The 15,149-nt window shown below is 41.7% G+C and overlaps 1 protein-coding gene across 2 annotated transcripts in view; it reads left to right on the top strand.

Annotated features, from left to right (window-relative positions):
• The first annotated feature begins 1,723 nt into the window (after positions 1-1,723).
• The window catches only part of SLC9A2 (solute carrier family 9 member A2), a 101,401-nt gene continuing 87,975 nt past the window's right edge, over positions 1,724-15,149 (top strand). For both annotated transcript variants that reach the window (XM_059134393.1, XM_059134392.1), the window contains exon 1: positions 1,724-2,270. In XM_059134393.1, coding sequence (XP_058990376.1) covers positions 1,985-2,270 — 286 coding nt within the window. In that variant the 5' untranslated portion in view covers positions 1,724-1,984. The remainder of the gene's footprint in view (positions 2,271-15,149) is intronic.

Here is a 15,149-nt window from a genome sequence, read left to right as displayed (position 1 = left end):
TATTTCTTTGACACAGCAAGAGAGGGAACAAGCAGGGGAAGTGGGAGAAGGAGAGACAGGCTTCCCTCTGAGTAAGGAGACCCATGTGGGGCTGGATTCCAGGACACTGGGATCAGGACCTGATCAGAAGGCAAACCTTAAGAAACGAGCCACCCAGCCTTCCCCCAAACACATATCCTTAATGAAGATTTCCATTGAATTTAGATAGGGATGCAGATTTTTGGTTGGCTCAATGATTCTTTTTAAGAAGATAGGACATCTGTACATTAAGTTTTGTCGCACTTTTGAGACACTAATGCTTTATAAAATATTAAGTGAGGTACTCTGTGTCTTCTCCTAGAATCCTCTCATTTGATTCTGAACTCGTCCCTGCATTAATTTCAAAGTCTGAAGATGACTGTTTTCCTTATACGCATCTATTCAGGTGGAGAGTGTTTTTTTTTTTTTTTTTTTTTTTCTTCTTTCTTTCTTGTGTCCTCTGCTGACATCTCATGGATTCCCTATGTCAGAACTTTGAAAAAAGAAATCTGCTTGAAATTTTGAAATGCGAGTGCTTAATAGTAGCAGTCGTGTTTTGACATTCAAAAAATTTTTGAAAAAAGAGAACGATTTCATTTCCTAAATATCGAAGGGAAAATTGTTTCAATTATTTGAGTGACAACCGGTCTGCCTTTACGTTCGTTTCAGTTTCTGCTGATAAAGATGCTGGGACTACAGGACTGCAACCAGGGAAGTCGAAGACTCCCTTGTAAGAAGGCTGCGCCCCGAATGCGGGGTGGGGTGTGGGGGGAGCGGTTGGCCCTGGAAGCTCTTTCAGATCCAGAAGGAGATCCGCGTTCCCTTTCCTTTCCTAACCACAAGCCGTCCTGTAATTAGCGGAGCAAGTCAATCTGAACTAGGCAAATCACTGGCTTTTCACGAAATAATTATATTTCTGTTGCTCTCGGACATGTGCACCTCTAAGCCTGAAAAACAGAGAGAGGGTGCTTTTTTGTTTTGTTTTTTTCTTTTTCGTGACCGGGGACAGGGGGGGAAAGGGGGAAGCGACGGTGGGACAGGGAGTGAGCCCAGGGCAAGGTGGAGGGAGAAAGGAAAGGGTTCCGTGGGAGCGTGGGAACACGGAGGCCCGCACAGGCAGTCGGCGCGCAGACAGAATGCCCCGTACAGTCCGCGACTTGATAACCCTAAGAAGGGGAACAAAATGAGGCTTTTCTCAACTTTCTGTACCCTCCACACAGCTCCACAGTGTGTCCCGGCTTCCTCAGCTCCAGGGCCGAGAGCTCCCCCACCCCCGCGGGGCCCGGCTTCCCTTCCAGACCCCAAGCCTGCGCCACCTCCCCGCGTGGCCAGCGCACCCGCCTCCCCTCGGAGGTGCCTGCGGGAAGGGGGGGTGGGTAAGGCCGCGACGCGTGGGTCGCGCCGGCCCCTTCGCTGGAGGGACGCCCGACGCTGCCTCCGGGGCGGGGACAGCTCCGGCCACCTAGCGCGATTCCGCCCAGAGCTGGCTGGTTCCGGGGGTGGGGGGTCTGGGCGCGCGGTGCCGGCCAGAGGGGAGCGCGGCCCCGCGTCGCCCACGGGCTCGGGCAGGTGCGCGGCGTGTCCGTCCCGTGCTCGCGTCCTCCCGCCCCGCGGCCCGGGCGCCGCGCCCGCCCCGCCCCCGCTCCGGCCCCCGCCCCCGGGCCGCCCCGGGCAGGGCCTGCAGCTGCCGCCGGCGAGCGGCGCATCGGGCATGGGTCGGCGGCCGGCGGCGGAGGGCGGCTGAGGGTGGCCGGGGGTGCGCGCCTGGCCCGGCGGTGTGGCCGTTCGCAGCGGGGACCGAGCCGTCGGCTGCAGAGACCCGGCTGCGCGGCCGGAGGCGGGCGGCGGGCAGAGGATCTCTGCTCCGCGCTGTGCGCGGCCGAGCGGGCGGAGCTGCCCGGGGAGCGATGCGCTGAGCGCACGGAGGGCCGAGCGCGGGTTCGCTGGCGGCTCGGGGAGTCGACCCATGGAGCTCAGGAGCACCGGGCGGAGCCTGCGGCCGCCGCCGCCACTACTGCTGCTGCTGCTCCTGCAGGTGGCGGGGCCAGCGGGCACCCTGGCTGAGACCCTGCTGGACGCGTCGAGGGCCATGGGCGCCAGCTCCAGCCCGCCCAGCCCCGCGAGCGTGGTGGCTCCCGGAACGACGCCGTTCGAGGAGAGTCGACTGCCAGTGTTCACCCTGGATTACCCCCACGTGCAGATCCCCTTCGAGATCACCTTGTGGATCCTGTTGGCCTCCCTGGCTAAGATAGGTGAGCGAGCTGGACCCTCCAGCTGGGGTGAGGGCGATCGGGTGGGGAAGCTCGGGTGGGCGTCTGAGTCGAAAGGGACCCGGGGAGGAGCATTTTCAGGCTTTGATTCTGAAGTGGACATTGGCCTTGAAATAGCCCCAGACTATGAGCCCATCCAAACTCAGGGACTTGTTGCTTACTTTTGCCTCAGACGCCAAGTGGTACAGCTCTCTGTCAAAGCAGAGACCTGTTTACTGAGGGAGGAGGGCAGTGGGCTGAGGTTTAGTCCTGTCTGTCATTAGGAGAGAGGCGCAGGCTAGGGCAGAGGTTTTAACAGTCAAAGTCTTGGATGCTCTGAGAAGAAAGAGGCGCCTGGGTCAAGACACAGATCCTGCCATGCACCTGACTAATGAAGTGCCTTGGAGGGGACCTGGGACAACTGAGAGCCTGCAGCTGTGACAGGAACACCCTGTCTCCTCCCTCCTTTGGGCTGAGGCTGTCACTCTCCAGGAAGCTTTTTCTTAGGCCACTGAGGCCAATGAAGTGAGATGCATATTTAAAGACCATTAACCCACTTTTGGAGCTATCTCTTTAACTCTCATTTGGAAAGCAGAAGCTCAGAAGGTATTTTCTCATCTTCATTTCCTACCCCACCCCCAATAAACTTTTGTTGCGATCATGGGGCTTTGCATTATTTTGACTTTATATTTTAACTACTTTTTTCATTTTAAATGTATCCACTACTGTTGTAAAGATTCAAAGAAGTTACTAGGTCGAGAGAATGTTTGCATTATTGCATATGTCTTCAGTATATGTCCTGGGAAAAATCCTGTGCTGTGTGGTGAGGCAGGTCTCCGTAACAGATTGAAGACACCTTGCCTGTCATCCTCCAGCTTATTGATTGGTGGGAGGGGTGCCGCATACGCACCCTAGTACAGGGAAGTGCTAAGTAGTGTGACAAACTCTGAAAAGGTAATATGGCAGTGTAGGGAGGCAGAAATCACTTCCTCATGCAACGGAAGCATTTAAATGGGATTTTCAAGGATGACCAGGATATAGTCAGTTGGAGAGGAAAGGGAATAATGTTCTAGAGAGGAATAAACAGAGGCATAAATCGGGGAGAAAGCACAAAGCAGTCCAAAGAGATGGGTTTGTACCATGGTGGAAATTGGGGTACGTAAGCCTGATGTCAGATTAAATTAATTAGATTCTATTAATGATGACCAAAAAAGGCGCATAATGTTTAAAGACTTTGCAGTCCGCCATTGCCTGGCTTTGACATGGTTGTGCTAGTTGCATGTTTTAATTCCACCTGAGAAATGGAAACAGAGGAAATGGATTTCCCCATCTATCAATTAAGTATGTGCATTTGCATAAATTCATTGCCTGTAACAATAAACTAAGGTGCTGTGTCCTCCCATGGTCCCCTCAACAGCCCTGCCGTGTGGGAAGGACAGTTATTAATACCCCCCCCCCAACACACACACACACTTGGTAGAGGTGGAAACTGAAGCTCCAGAGAGTTGATGTGATTTGCCCACAAACACACAAAGTGGGGACCCAAATGCAGGCTCCTGGACTCTCTCTCTCCCAGCCTCCATCACTGGCCTGGTGCGTTTGTGCCCTGTTTCCATGACTGCTTTTTGGTTGCCATTTCTATTCAATTACAACTCTTTGTTTTGATCTTCGCTCCTGATTATTTTAATCTAATTAATTACACTAATAACAGCCGCTGGTAGGCTCTTAAGTTCATTATCTCTAATTTTCACAACCATCCTGGGTAGGTATGATTACCCCGTTTCCTATACGGGGAAGCAGAAGTGGGGAGGTTCCCTTGCTGGTGGGTGGGGAGCCAGAATTCCACCCAGGTCTGTCTGATGTCTCATCTTCGTGTCTCTCCTGGAGGCTTGTTTTGTCAGGAGGATTAAATGAGACTGCCTATGTTTAACATTCTTAGAAAATCCTGGGTATAGGGTAAGTGCAGAATAGTGTCATCACTAGGAGGAGTGGAAGAGGAATGGCAGTACCTCATGGGGTGCTCTGGCACTGTGTTTCCTTTTCCACTGTGCTGGGCTACCTCCTGCCTTTCTCTCTTTCTGTTTTAGGCTCAGCTTTTTCCAACTGCTCTTATTCTCTTTCTCATACTTGTTCTTTTTCTATCTTGATCTATTCATCTTGTTGGACCTTACTCTGTTAATTGTATGGTATCTTCTTAAAAGGCTTGTTTGAATTTATAGGTGTATTGATTTGCCCATGGGTGCTATTTTTTTTATTTTTTAACCCAGATGTATTTACATTCCTTGGCACTTGCTGTTCTCCCAATCTTTTAGGTACCCCCCCCCCCCCCGCCAATTCTCAGCTTCACTGGCTACCATCTCCTTTTTCTCTCCTATATCTGCATGTGACAGAGAAATGGAAATAGTGTTCATGTCTCCAAACCAGAAGGGTTTGAGCAGAGAGACCCGAGTAGAGACTGCCGTGGGTGGGTTGAAGGATATAGTTCCCAGAGTGGAAGGTATGGTTTTAGAATCCCAAAAGCTGGTCCTTGTGGTGTTTCCTAGGTTCTTCCTATATATAGTCTAGCCTTGTCCTCCTGTGGCAGCTCTGTCTGTCCTTAGAGGCACCTGGAAATCTGCAGATACTCCCCACCTTCTCCCCCAGACCCTAAACTTTATGTTGGCTTTGGGGACGACTGTCCGTGTACTGAGGGTTGCCTTTCCAGCCCATTCAGCAGTATCTAGTCATTCTTAACTTTTGCACTGGAAAAACTTACTTTGGGGTGACTTATATGATTTAATTTGCTTATATTTGGGGCAGGATAATGAACTGAGCTGTGCCAGGGACTTGAGGTGATGAGATAACAGATGTGTTAACTCATGCGAAATGCCATGGTTTCTATTTGGGGCACTTTTATGTCCTGAACCAAGTGTACCTGAACTTACCTGCCGCAGAGAACATGGAGACACATTGCTAGTGATTAAACTGAACAAAGGTAACAGGTTGCCCCAAACGGAGGCTCCAAATCACATCCGTGGGAGGTTTAAATCATGCCAGATGGTGAATTCAGCATCGTTTGCTAGATCGCAGCACAATATAATCTTAGAAATATTGCAGTCAGAAGTGAGCAAGGGCAGGGCGCCTGGATGGCTCAGTCATTAGGCATCTGCCTTCTGCTCAGGTCATGGTCCCAGGTTCCTGGGATGGAGCTGCCATGTGGGTTGGGCTCCCTGCTTAGTGGGAAGCCTGCTTCTCCCTCTCCCTCTCCCCTTGGTTGTATTCCCTCTCTCACTGTCTCTCTCTTTCTGTGTGTGTGTCAAATAAAATAAAATAAAATAAAATAAAATAGTGAGCAAGTGAATTTCTGGCAGAATGTTGAATGATTCAACTTCTTATTGTTTTTGCTTGATTATCAGGGAAACTTCTGAATTTCTGAATTATTTGGTTTAAAAGAAATGATGATAATGTGATTGCACATGTAAAGTAGGTTAAATAAATAAAAGAACATAGAATTTAGTACAACCTTGAATAGTTTTTAAAATTTTGGCAAGAAACATTCTCTTGTTTTTCACTTAGATCCTTACACATGTGAACCTGTATTGTTCCTTATTTTGAATATTTATATTATGAGTAACTGTTGATTCTTTTTTACAGCTATAAATGCACACCTTGCTTGGTAAATCCTATACACAGGGATGGAGTTCTGCAGCTTAGAATAATAGGTAGCCAAAGGATTAGAAAGAGAAAAATTTCTTGGAGTGTTCTAAGAGGGTCTTCTCTGATTTCCTTGCCCATGAAGTGTATCAGTGGGGTTTGTCCTAAACTGGGTAAACTTGGGTATGTGTTCTACCTCTCTTCAAAATTAAGGGACAGAGCACTGGGTCCCTGCTGTTTAAAGCAACAGGACTCCCTTCTTTGTCCTCAGTGGTTTCCCAGATGTCCCCTCACTTATCTTGTAGTCCTGAGCTGGCCTGTTTTCCTCTTCCAGGTATCAGCATGAATACTGCCCTTTTCATTTCCTTTATACCTAAACTTGGGGTTAGGATGCAGAATTTTCCACTTCCCTTTACCCTGCTGTCTTAACATTAAATAAGTTGTAGTATTGTAAGGAAAAGGCAAAGCAGTTTGGTCCATGAGGGTTTCTCCTCTGGGCTCCAGTCTGTCCTGATTTGAAGTATGAAACCAGGTAATTTCTTCAGTTAATATCTATCTGTATCACCTGAGATCTCGGTCTCTTAGAATAATCTACCTTTGCCCATGATCTGTTTCTCTTTGTTGTGTTCGGTTCTCCTCAAGCAGCAGCTGGTTGGTCAGGGGGTGAAGCTTATGATCTTCACCTGTTTGTGAACATTTTTGAAGCTATGTCTACCTGATGGCATGTGTTTGTCCTTAAGCTAAGAGTTTTGATCCTTTCTGTCTCATAGTTTCCATCTTTTCCCTTTGGGCTAACCAAAGGGTGAAAGATGACCACAGCAGCTTTCTGGTATTCTTTACCAGATCATTTCAGGTGACTTCTAGAATTTTATCACTCTAACAGAGGAATATTTTCTTACCTTTTCAAAGAATAATAGGTAAGTTTTCACCAAAAATGTTACTCTCTGTAGCAACTTCCACCATGACAATAATTATCATCAATGGGATACTTTTTTTTTAAACAAAATTCTTTCACATATTATGAAGCCCTAAAATCATATAAAGAACTTTTTGTATAAATGTGTTTGGTCTTTGTAGGGTTATAAAAATTCACCTGTAAAACCAAGTGAATTTCATTTGTATGTGGATAGATTTTCATCAGTGATTCAATTGCTTTTAAAGAACATAGTTCTATTTGGCTTATCTATTTCTTCTTCAGTCAACTTTAGTATTTGTGTTTTTATTTTTCTGGGAAATCATCATTTCATCTGAGTTTTTAAATTTATGGGAAGGAAACTATTTTCTACTTAAAATAATCTACTTTATCTGCACTTATTATTCTGCCTTTTTATTCCTAATACTGTTATTTTTGTTTTTTTTTTTTACCTTGACCAAATTCTCAGAAGTTTATCAATTTTATACTTTTTCAAAGAATTGGATTTTGATTGGTTTCTAGTTTATCACTTCCTTCTCTTTATTATTTAGTTACTCCTACTTTATTGGTGTGTATTTTGTTATTTTTTTCCCATTCCTGAATTTAGAGCTTAGCTCGTTAGTGATGGATTTTACTTGTTTTCTAATATGTCGACTCCCACCTTACAAGTGTAGTTAATCCCTGAAAGAACACTTATAGTTGAAAACATATTTAATATTACTTTCAATAATTTCAATGATGAATATTTTTATGAACTCTGTTCTAAAATTGGCATACCCTTACACTAAAATGACAGCAGTCTTATTAAAATGGACAGAACTCTTTCAGTAGTTTATTTTAGTTATTATGACTCCTTTATTTATTATTATTATTATTTTAGTTATTATAGCTCCTAGGAAGCCATTTCTCTTCATCAGTTTCTCCTAAAGACGGCTATTTCCTTGTTTTCACTAAATTCAAAGCTATGATAAACAGACATTTAAGACTGGTACAATGCATAGTCATGATAATTCTTAGTTTATGTAAATTCATCTTTATTGCAAATTGCAACAATAAAGAGCATGACAGAGACTAAAGAATTCAGGGGAGAGATGCAGATGAAATTGTAGTTTCCTATGAAACTGCATGAAATCATTATTGTTATCAATTGACAAACCATTATATTCTGAGAGAACTTAACCCACCAATATCAGTGATAAAGCTAGAAAGAAAACTGATGTATCTCATCAGGGGCTCTAAGTCACTGATGTGTATAAAATCCAATTTAGTCTTCATGGAACCAAAGAAATGCCTCATGAGCTGAAATAAGAATATTAAAAGAAACTCTTCTTAAAGATGGTTTCTTGTGATCCAAATGGGTATATCTTTTAAGGATAGCAATATATGTCTTGAAGGCTAGAAATACTATGCTTTGTCCTACTTTAGTTGTCCTACTTTAGTTGTTTTGATATGTTAAGTTTTCACTATTGTTTAGTTCTCATTATTTTTAAATTTCCTTGTGATTTTTAGAAAGGATTTTATTTGTTTGTTTGTTTGTATGTTTATTTTTGAGAGAGAGTATATGAGCAGTGGGAGGGGCAGAAGGAGGGGAAGAGGGAGAGGGAAAGAATCTCTCAAGAGGACTCTGAGCTCAGTGTGAAGCCTGATATGGGGCTTAATCTCATGACCTGAGATCAAGACCTGAGCCTAAACCAAGAGTTGGTCCTTTAGCCCACTGAGCCACACAGACAACCTCCACCTTGTGATTTTTATTATTCTAGTCCAATAATTATTTACAGAGGTAGTTTATAGTTAGTAAACATATAGAGATATGTGGTTATTTTTTATTTTATTCATATTTTATTACATTTTGTTTGGATAGGCCTGATACTGATTTTTGATATTGATTGGGATGTTCTCTGTGGTTTAATATGTGCTCCTTGTTTATTTTTATTTAAATTTTAGTTAACATACAGTGTAATATTGGTTTTATGAGCAGAATTTAGTGGTGTATCACCTAATTCTATGGTCATTTTTAAACTGCGTTTTCCACACTTGCTTGAAAAAGATTATATATTCTCTATTTGGTGCAGAATTTTATACAGGCACATGTGCACATACACAGACACACACACATACACACGTACTAGATTAAATTTGTAATTATGCTATTCAGATCTTTAATAGAATTGCCAAGTTTTTTGGCTTTTTTGTGTATTAGATTATATGGTACATTAAAATCAATCCTAAGATTGTGAAACCAATTACGGTTCATAATTTTGTTCATTTTTGCTTTGTATATTTTGATACTGTTATTAGGTGCATATGAGTTTATTGTTATGTCTTCTGAGTGGATTTGTCCTTTAATTATTAAGTTATGAACTTTCTTATTTTCAGTAATATTCTTGTGGCTCATAGTCTATTTTTCTTTTATTACTACTACTATTCAAAATAAAACTAGATTTTGCATATGTCTTTTTTTCTCTCTGTGTTTTCCACATCTGTATCTTCCAGATGTATCTCTTTTTATAACATTACTATTAAATCAATTAGGTAATTTTCTTCCTATATATTTTATCAAACCATCTATAACTGGATTTTTTTATCTTTAAATTTTTAAGATGTCTGCAATTTCAAAAGTGCAGTTACATTTATTGTGAGTTATATATGTGGGCTTACTTTGTTCTTTATTTACTGTGCTTTTACTTGGTGTCTTTATAGTTTTCTTGTCAGTTTTTGGTTTAGTAATTTTTTTTCATTTATTTTTTATTATATTATTATACATTCTCTTTCTCTTCCTTTTGTGGTGACTCTTCAATTTTAATCTGATTACCAGATAGCAGGAGTCACGCCAGGTTGCTTTGGCTTCCATCTCAGTTACACGTTCCTACATATTTTGTAGTTGTGTAATATTGTGTGCATAACTTAAACTCTCTGTGTTCAGTTGCTTTATTGGTTAAATGGGTAAATAAAAGTACCAAAGTCATAGGCTGTTGTAAAAATTAAATTAGCTAATATATGTAAAATCTTAAAATAACTTTTTGGAATGTGGTGAACACAGTATTTGCTATTTTATTATTGTTTTATCCACTTTTTGAATAATATTTAAACTCTAAAGCTTTTTGACTGCTGTCTGTTGCAGAATTTTAATTTTTTTTTCTTATAGTTCAGACTGGGTCTATATTTAACTTCTTCCAAATGAGATTTTAATTTTTTAGACCTGATTTCTATTTAATTTCCTCCAAATTAGTTTTTAATTTTTATAGGCAGTGTTTACATTTGCAAATATGCTTGCCAAATTTTTTTTATTACTTCTTCTGTCTCCCCTTTTCCCCCAGATAGTTTTCTTTTTACTGAAATATGTTCTTTTTTTTTTTTAAATATTTTATTTATTTATTTGACAGACAGAGATCACAAGTAGGCAAAGAGGCAGGCCGAGAGAGAGAGAGATAGAGAGAGAGAGAGAGAGGAGGAAGCAGGCTCCCTGCTGAGCAGAGAGCCGGATACGGGGCTCGATCCCTGGACCCCAGGATCATGACCTGAGCCGAAGACAGAGGCTTTAACCCACAGAGGCTTTAACCCTGATTATATAACAGAGTATAGGGGTTGGAATATTACCTCTTAAAAATTGAAAGACATTATTTCATTACTTTCTGACCCCTTTTGTTCCTAAGGAGAATTAAGTTATTTTTCTCATTGTGCTTTGGAATTAATCTGACTTTTCTGTTTACTTGTATTTAAGATTCTTCATTTGGTTATTTCTAATATTCTTCTGTTTCCTCAATGTGTCTTGGTATTGATTTATTTTGTTTTTGCTTCTTGGAACTTGTGCTTCTATGTTTCCTACTGCTTTTTTATTTTTTTCATCTCTTTTCTTTTCTATTTCTTAGCAATTTTATCAGATGTTTTTCCTAGTATCCAATTACTCTCAGAGTGTTTCTAATCTGTGCTTAACCTACTCATTGGATTTTCATTTTAATTATATTTTCATTTATGCTGTTTGGCTCTTTGTGAAGTGGATCTCCTTTCTGTACATACTTTTCCACTATTTAATTAATTTTTATTTCTCCTTCTATTCTTTCATTTATTTAAACTATATTCATTTTATAGTTTTTTTTTCTGTTATTTTTAGCTGTTTCTAATTCTTACATTTGTCACATTTACTGACTTTCCCTTTTGGATATTTATTTCCTTATATAGATTATATTTTTTGTTATGAGCCTAGCTTCAGCAGGGGATGTTTACTTGGAAGTAGTTTGTTTCCCTTAAGTTATGAATGGTTCTTACAAAAATGGTTTTGAGTTTTCATGCTGGGACCCAGAGTTTTAGTGGGTGGCTTTTAGTACTAGTTTGGTTTTCCTATATGATTCACGTGAACTTTATACCTGTATGTGGTATAAACCTGGAATTTTATACTTTGTAGGTAAATTTTCTTCCTGCTCAAGGCCTAAAGAGTTGATGTATTTGCTTCTATTTTTCCTTGGCTTTAGGCATCTTTTAGTATTTATTTATTTGACACAATGTAGCTCTTTGAGACTCTGAAATTTATGCATGAATGCTTCCCTTACTGGTCTTATGTCAAATTTCTTGTGTTCATGTAGGTGTTCAAATACTGGGTCCTAGCACATAGGGCAGGTAACTTGTCTGGAATCCCCCTGGTTCACGGTGGCTTGAAATCCTACCGTCATCTCTTGCTTTGACTCCTCTCTTTATTTCTGGCCTTCCAGACATTTTCTTTTATTTGGAATGTGGCTTGATACTCATCTTACATTTTTGAAGTAAGAGATGACTTTATCTATGTTTGCATTGTTGGATGACTCAGTGACATTTTACTTGGCACTTTTTAAGCAAATGCTTGCTATATGATGTTTAAAACCCATGGATATGTTCTGCTTCTAGAATATCATAATGGACTCTCTTTAGTAATGTAAGGTGAATATAATAAGTGCTTTCCTAGTTTTTCTATGTGTTGGATGTGAAGATATGACTATTCTGCTTTTATCTTCTATGTTTTCATAGTTGGGTGGGAGAGAAATAACTGATCAGTTGAAGAAGTGTTGGACCTAAGTTTTGGGAAAGATGTCCCCCAGATTTGAAGCAGGAAGACCCTACTACAATTCGAGTTCTATCATCAACTTTATTGTATGGCCCTACCAAGTCTTCAACTACTTGGTTCTCACGTTTAATTAGTAGAAGTAGGGATCTGTATCTGCCCCATCTGTTTAACATTTCCACAGGGATAATATGAGATACTCTGTAGGGGAGGAAGTAGTTTATGACAAAGATTTTACTTTTATATAGCGAAAGAAACTTAAGCCAAGAGAAGCATGTGTTTATTATATTAAAGTGACATGCAGACATGGGCGTATTGTCATTCCAAATGAGGCATGCACAATTACAGGTTACTCTCTTGCAATTACGTCTTTTAAATGTAATGAATCATAATTGATGTACTTCCTACAACAATCATGCACATTGTTCATCACTATCCAAGGGCTTTCTGATCTTGATTTGTAAAATTCATCCCTTGTTTGAAGGTGTATGTGTTTCTTTCCCTAGTCAATAATTCCAGGGGAGGGAATGGGAATTCCTTTGAAGGCTATGTGGCTGTGACATAATTGTATTTTAAAGGTGAGTTTCATGTTATTACTTAGTGTTGGCTAGAAAGGCTCAAAGTCAAATTCACAGCTGTATTTAGAAATTTCAACTGAAAGTGAGATGGATGACACAGGACACCCTCTCTATGTGAAAGTGCTCTAAAGAAGCTTCAATAGTTTTGTTATCCATAGAAAGTCTCTCATGTAGTCATGAGGCAGTGGAACAATTCTTTTGCCATATCCCTGTGACCCTTCCACTGGCGATTCTGCTGCTCCCTATTCGAAGCTTCTTTTCTAGGGGATCCTGGGGCTGGGGAATCTGATCTCTGTAATGCAGCGGAGCAGAGTCTTTTGTTGTGGCACAGGAGGGTGGAGATGGGTGGGCCTACATAATCCCTCTATCATGGTTTCATGAATAAAACAGCAATAGCTAAGGAGGTTGAAGCATTATCCCATGCCAGGTATTTGAGCTAAGTGTTTTATACCCATTGTCTTATTTAATCTTCACAACAACTCAGGTTGGTAGGCACCAATATAATCCCCAGTTAAAAAAAAAAAATAGATGAAATAGGTTGAGAGAATTTAGGTAACTCGTCCAGGGTATCACAGCTCTTAAGGGGTAGAGGTGGCTCTTAATGGCCAGTGTACCCCATTGCTCCACTGTGTTTTGCCCTGGAGAAGGATGTTAATATCTGTCTGTGGTCTCCAGAGCACCTTAAGGTGCCTTATCTTAGACACTCTTAACCTTGATCTTCACTGTCAGATTTTCACCATGAAATCAATGATAATTACATCCTGCTTACTTCATAGGATCATGGTGTGGACCGACTGAAATAATATAGGCAAGCACATTTGACTCCACAGTTAACATTAGATCAAGCTCACCACAACTCGGTGAACTGGTAGGATGGAGGGAAAGGTGGTGGGACTCATGCCTGGTACCAGAGCTGCAAGTCCAGTCTAGGATTTCTGAATCTCGGTCTCGCTTTTGCCACAATGCACAGCTTAGGGAGTATAGAATTCTAGTGGTTTTGAAATGTAGATTTAACCTGTTAAGATTCATGGGTGAAGTGTTCAACCCATAACAGGGGCTACCATGTAAATTTTAATAGGCCAAAGTTCAACTTCCACAGGTTGACAGGGGAGAAGGTATTAAATCTGTTTTGTGTTGCATGCATATGCACACGTGTTGTCTTGCACACACACATGTGCACGTGCATCCGGCAGACATATACGTACACATGAATGACAGTCATTGGGACAGAAGCTCCATGAGGAAGGGACTTTTCTCTGACTCACTGTCCAGAATGGTGCGTGGCATGTAGCATGTACTGAGTAAGTAAGTACAGAGAAAACAAATAACTAAATAACATTTAGAGACACGTTTGCTTTCACCTCAGCTTAATCATATGGCAGTTAAGGTTGTCCATGATAGCCATGATCTGTGTCAACCAAGCACCGGTATTAAGAGTGTGTCCTTCACTCTCACATACCCTCATTTATATCATCCTTTATCTGGCCACTCTACTTATAATGCCTATACTATCCTTGCACGTACTTTGAGTGATAACCTCAGCTCTGTCATCTAAAATCTGAGCTATCCAGCTCTACCACTTGTTAGGTGTGGAGTTTGGGTGAGTTAGTAAGCCTCTATAACCTCAATTATTTCATCTGTAAAATAAGGTAACAATAGTGGCTTCCTTGTTAGGTTGTTGTGAGGGTAGAGTTAATGCAGGTAGAAAATTTGCCACCCTCAGACTTTAGATATGTGGCTAGCCATTGCTTTCTCCTCCAAAGCATAATGGCATTGCACCAAGAAGGTCTGTTCTGTCCAGTTATTAACCTGTAGCAGGTTGTTTGATCACCTGGATGGTCCTGTCTCCTGTCTTTGGTGTTATGTCTGGGGTTCCCTCTTAATCACGCACATTTCATTTCTCATTATTGCATAAGTTAAAAAACAACAAACATCTATCTGCTTTTCTAAGTTAATTTTCAATGGAAAAGAAAGTCAGTGCACACCCTTTGGTCCCAGGTTCCTGTGTTGGAAACTAAAGGGGGAACAGCCAGGTGTAATAGGCAGGAGGCTGAAGAGAGGACCCCGCACAGAAGGCTCGTTCCAGTGAGACCTTCTCTGTAGGAGCGAGCTCTCTTCTTGCCCCTCCCCCTAACCCTCTCTGAGCTACTGGGTATACTCGGTGTCCTCCGGGTCAGTTCACACACAGGCCGGGGTGGAAATGTGCGTTTCAGCGGATCTTTTTCAAGTCCCTTTGTACTTTTTTTACAAACCGTGTCTTTAGGAATCGAGGCAGAAAAGCGCTGCCCGAAGTAATTGTTACTATTTAAAAATGGTCACCTGGCCCTCCTATCAGCAGTATTCTAAGGCAGAATCACACACTGGCCGAATCACACACTTTTCTCAAACAAAAGACCTGAACGGTATGGAGAAACAGGAATGGGGAATTGTGGCCCCTCCTTTCCATCCAATTGAAATGTGTGGTCTTCACGATTGGTAAGCGTACACCATCCATGACAACCGGTCTTCTTAGGAGAATGGCATCATTCCTTGTGCGTGCTCTGCTGACTGGTTTGGAAGGATATGAAAATGCTGCCTCTGGCTCAAGGAGCTCCCATCTTTAAGGGAACTAGGAAATGTACATGTGCCTGAGTGAAATAGCTCCTGCCCCAGTCTCTCTGGGTCCTGCTGTGCAGCCTTCTGCCAGCACCTTGATCATTATCTGACATGTATTTATTTATTCATTA

Source organism: Mustela lutreola, chromosome 9, assembly GCF_030435805.1.
Source record: "Mustela lutreola isolate mMusLut2 chromosome 9, mMusLut2.pri, whole genome shotgun sequence".
Taxonomy (NCBI): domain Eukaryota; kingdom Metazoa; phylum Chordata; class Mammalia; order Carnivora; family Mustelidae; genus Mustela; species Mustela lutreola.
The sequence above is the reverse complement of the archived record's forward strand: the minus strand, read 5'-3'. Positions and strand labels throughout refer to the sequence as shown.